Source organism: Moschus berezovskii, chromosome 2 (assembly GCF_049115385.1).
Source record: "Moschus berezovskii isolate FMDL1 chromosome 2, NW_MosBer_1.0, whole genome shotgun sequence".
Taxonomy (NCBI): domain Eukaryota; kingdom Metazoa; phylum Chordata; class Mammalia; order Artiodactyla; family Moschidae; genus Moschus; species Moschus berezovskii.
The window spans coordinates 57,538,596-57,542,747 of NC_142461.1; the positions used below are offsets into that span (position 1 = coordinate 57,538,596).

The 4,152-nt window shown below is 52.0% G+C and overlaps 1 protein-coding gene across 1 annotated transcript; it reads right to left on the bottom strand.

Moving 5' to 3' along the window:
* Window positions 1-646: 646 nt before the first annotated feature.
* TEX51 (testis expressed 51) lies at window positions 647-3,373 on the bottom strand. Its single transcript, XM_088842179.1, has 7 exons — window positions 3,175-3,373; window positions 3,005-3,079; window positions 2,659-2,748; window positions 2,414-2,431; window positions 2,249-2,332; window positions 1,037-1,112; window positions 647-950 (listed from the first exon to the last, which is right to left on the bottom strand). Exons 1-7 carry the CDS (start codon window positions 3,371-3,373, stop codon window positions 647-649), a joined length of 846 nt encoding a protein of 281 aa, XP_088698305.1.
* Between the last annotated feature and the right edge of the window lie 779 nt (window positions 3,374-4,152).

Here is a 4,152-nt window from a genome sequence, read left to right on the forward strand (position 1 = left end):
TTCCACACCCAGACAAGGGAACGCCTTAAGGGGCCCAGGCCATTGCTGCCCTCAACTCTGGTGCTGAAATCAGGAGAGGATAGTGTGATCCTGTGGAGTTACCACTTCTGGGACTAGGAGAGAGATCTTTCTGAAAGGGAAGAGTATTGGGCTGGCGGGAAGAGGTTGAGGACATGGGACAGTCCTTGTGGGCCCATGTGGGGAGGATCACAGTGCCAGCTGCATCCATGCAGGGTCCAGCAGGAAGCGGATGGCACAGTGCATCAGAGTACGAGGAGGGTCTTTTAATAAAAGACATTTACAAAGCATGGGTGTAGCAAAACTTCAAGAAAGAATGCAGTCTCCTGGGCCTCAGAACTTCAGAGCTGTTATCACCCCAGGTTGGAGGGGTCAGGAGAGGGAGAGTTACCAGAACCCAGAGATAAGAGAGCTTCCTGACAGCAGCTGGGACCTTTGTTCAGTTGAAGGTAACAAGTGGCTGGCGGGGTCCCTGCCAAGAGAGGAGAAGCAGGCCTGCTTCTGCCTTTGACCTCCAGTTGGCCAAACCCAACCAGGAGCAGAAGGCTAGGGGGTTGTTGGTAGTCTGTGCAGTCAAGCAGCAGGGTGGTGAAGGGTAGAGGTGGGTGCTGCAGAGGGATGATGACAGCTATGGGCAGGGAGCACTTTGTGGGTCAGTTGAAGATTGAGGGCTTTGCTCCTGCTCTGTCCCGGGCGCCTGGCCCTGGATGGGTCTGCTCACACTGGGAGCTGATGGTGGCTCTCCTGAGTCCCAGCCCTTGATCCTACACTCTTTTGGAAACCAGGCCCAGGGAACCAGACTTGGGGCTTCTAGACTTGCTACCCCCAGGCAGACACAGCTTTCCCTCCTTGAGGATCCTGGGTGTCCCAGGACCTTTTGTGGCTCCTCCTCCTTCTTCTTTTTCTTCTTCTCCAGCCAGAAAATGTAACATCTGGGCCAGGAAACAAGATGGAGATGGGTCAGTCAAGCAGTAGGTGTGTCTTCCTTGGGGACATGGGGCTTGGAGCAAGCACTCACCCACCTCCAGCTAGGGTCACCAGGGGCAGAGCGATGCCGATGCCCATAGCCCACCTGAAGTTCTTCCCAGTCCATGCTGTGGGGAGAGGGGGAAAGGGAGAGCCAGTGATTAGGGAGCAGACAGGGCCATCTCAGCTCCAAGAGGAGACTGTATTCTTTCCTTCTTTTATTCACCCACCCAGTCACCTGTTTGGTAGACACACTGAGCACCTACTGTATGCCCACCTAAATCTAGAGATGAGTGAAACAGGGTCCCTGATCTCTAGGAGGGAGAGAAACCAAAAAGTGTGCTGTGGTGTCCCAGGGGAGCAGAGCAGGGCAGGGCACAGGCTGAACGATCACTGGGAGGGTTGATGAACTCTGGGTCGACTAGCTTGGAGCTAGTCATGAAAAGCTTCTTAGGAAACAGGAATTCTGAGCTGGATTTTGAAAGACTAGTAGTTCGAGGAGCCAAACTATGTTCCAGGCAGAGGACACAGGATGTTCAAGGTCAGAAGCATGAAGCTGTCTGTCCAGCGTGTCAGCAGCTCTGTGTGTCTGGGAAGATAGGGGAGGGTACAGGCAAGCAGGGACTCCCAAGGTGGGTGTGCTTTATCTGGGGGCCACTGGGAGGCACTGAAAGTTATAACAGGAAGTGTCAGAGGTAGATTGGCTCCTTGAGAGATCGAGTCCTTTGATTGCTGAGTGAGAGGTGACCAGGAGGGGCAGGGAGGCCAGTTAGGAGATTCTGCCACAATCCAGGTAAGAGGTGAGGCTGCCTGAGAAGAGGAAGTTGGAAGGATCATATGGTAACATGTTGAAGAATTCTTTAGCAAGACCTGGTGACTACATACTCTGAGTAAGGGAGGGAGGTTTAGGTTGGAGGCTGGTTTAGGAGGTTGACGACTTGAGTGAGACATTTGCTGAGAGGGGACCTGAAGGAAAAATAGATTTGGGGGAGTTGAGATGGGTTTGGACATGTCCCCAGGCATGCTGACTTTAGGGACCTGACAGGCCCCCTGAGAACATGTCCTAGAGGCAGATGGCTCTATGGCTCTGAAGCTGGACATGTGGAATCCAGACATCCTGGGAGGTGCTACCTTCCCCAGGGAGGATGGGGAGCACAAAGGGATCGGGGTAGACAGAGGAAGAAGACATTCCAGACAAAGACGACAATGGACTTGGAGTGGAGGCAGGGAGGCTGGAGGCCAAGATGGTTGGTTGGCCACTGACCTGGGCAGAGAGTGGGGTCTTGGCAGGTAAGGAAGTGTTTCTGGCACGTGGTGCAACTGATTACCTCCAATGTGGAGCGGATGTCTGTAAGAGAATAGGTAGAGGCCTTAGAGAGAGTCAGGTGCCCCTCACCCCTCACCCAGACCTGGTCCCCCAAATACTCACCACAGGACTCATTGCAGGCTGCCCAGGAGGGTGAAATGGTAGAGAGATTGAGGTGCTGGGGAGGCAGACAGAGCTGGGAGGGACTGGGGTGTTGGCAGGAATCACAGCTGGGAGAAAGTGTGGTTAGGTGCCCCAGGCAAGGCCAGGGGAGGGGCCCAAAGCGGGCTGCAGATTGGATTCTGCCTCATCAGGTCTCTGGGAAGTGAAGGGCTGGGTGATGAGCAGGGGCCAGCCCCACCTCTCACCCTTGTCCTTCAGCCCCTCAGATACATCCTCCAGCTCCTTGGAAAACTGCTGCTTCAGGACACGAACTTCTTCCAGAAGTGATGGTTTATCTGGGTGGAGCAAGAGGGAAGGGGTGCTTTCGCTGTCTGTTTCATAGGTGGAGTCAATAACCTAAGTTTCTCAATATTAGGAATTCAAATCAGTTTTTTCAGACAGAAATTCTGTAGATCACACAGACAGATGCTGTGTCCAATCCCACTGTTCACAACACCGCCCCACCACATGCCAGTGGTCTTCGGGGAATGCCTTGGAGGATCAGGTTTTTTTAACTGAACCCTTGGGCCCTAGGATTCTAGGCTTCCTCACCATCTCGAAGCTTTTTAATGGCTTTATCTATGTGAGTGAATAATGTTCCTGCTGCTTCCTCCAAATGGTCTTGACCTGAGAATGGGGTTTGGGACAAAGTCAGGGGATTAAGACCCCAGGCCAGGTAAAGGGGTCATCCCTGATCCCTGGGTCTCCTGACTGTGTCTCACCAAGGTACGAGTTTTCGGGAGAAGAATGATTGTCCATGAATAGGGAATGGAGGCTTTGGGAGAGCTCTGCGGGTGGCCCTGGCGTGCCCCAGAGAATCTGCAGGTCATAATCTATTAGTGCAGGCAGCTCTTGCCAGCATTGGAGGCAATTCTTCCCATTGGTGGTGGGCAGGAGACAGCTGAGCAGGAGAAGCAGCATCTTCTGGGGTTTTCCTCTGGTGCCCTTACCACCTTGCCTGGCAGTTCCACATGGAATGCTGGCACCCTGTCTCCCTGGAAACAACATTCTTTTTGCAGAACAAAGGTAAATTCCACAGGGTAAGGTGAAAGCCAGTTATGGTGTTCAAGCTTGTTCTGCTAGCTGCACAAGCAACTTTATTCAGAAAGCTGGTTGACTGAGAAGTTGGCAAACTAGTGTTTCAAAATAACCATCTTGTTGGGGTCTGGGTGCCAGGTTCCTTTATGGATCAGAGATGGGGGGAGGTGAGGAAAGAAAGTAAAAAGTTCATTTAATCTTACAAGTATCTCCTAGAATGGCAAACCTCAGGCTGGGGATTGTGTTAATTTCTTCCTTCCTGCCATCCACAGGCAGACAAGGTTCTGAACAAAGGCACTTCAGCTTACTGGTCAGACAGAGGGGCGGGATTCTCTGAGGCAAGCCATTATGTGTGACTATAATAACAAAAGTGGCCAAAGAAACAGATCTAGCACGGAAGAGTCAAAATTGACTCTTTCCTTTTACAATGGCACAAACCAGGGCGTTGGCATCAAACAAAAGTGAGGACCCTGATATCCTCCTCTGAAGATGGAGTCACTGATCATCATTGGTGATGGTTCTTGTGAGGATCAGAGAGATGGCTGTGCTGCCTTGTGATCTGTGCTCAGCTCCCTTGGTGGCATTTACCATATATGGAATAGTTCAACAAGCTGAAATTTGCAGGGCCAGGAGACAGCAGCATAGAGAGAGGATTAGTTGTT

Excerpts from the sequence above, each read along its gene's own strand:
- TEX51 (XM_088842179.1), bottom strand. The coding sequence starts at position 3,373 with ATGCTGCTTCTCCTGCTCAGCTGTCTCCTGCCCACCACCAATGGGAAG. Across the intron at positions 1,113-2,248 it reads AGACCCCACTCTCTGCCCAG|CATGGACTGGGAAGAACTTC; the intron begins GTCAGTGGCCAA and ends CTCTCCCCACAG. Across the intron at positions 951-1,036 it reads GTGACCCTAGCTGGAGGTGG|ATGTTACATTTTCTGGCTGG; the intron begins GTGAGTGCTTGC and ends TTCCTGGCCCAG.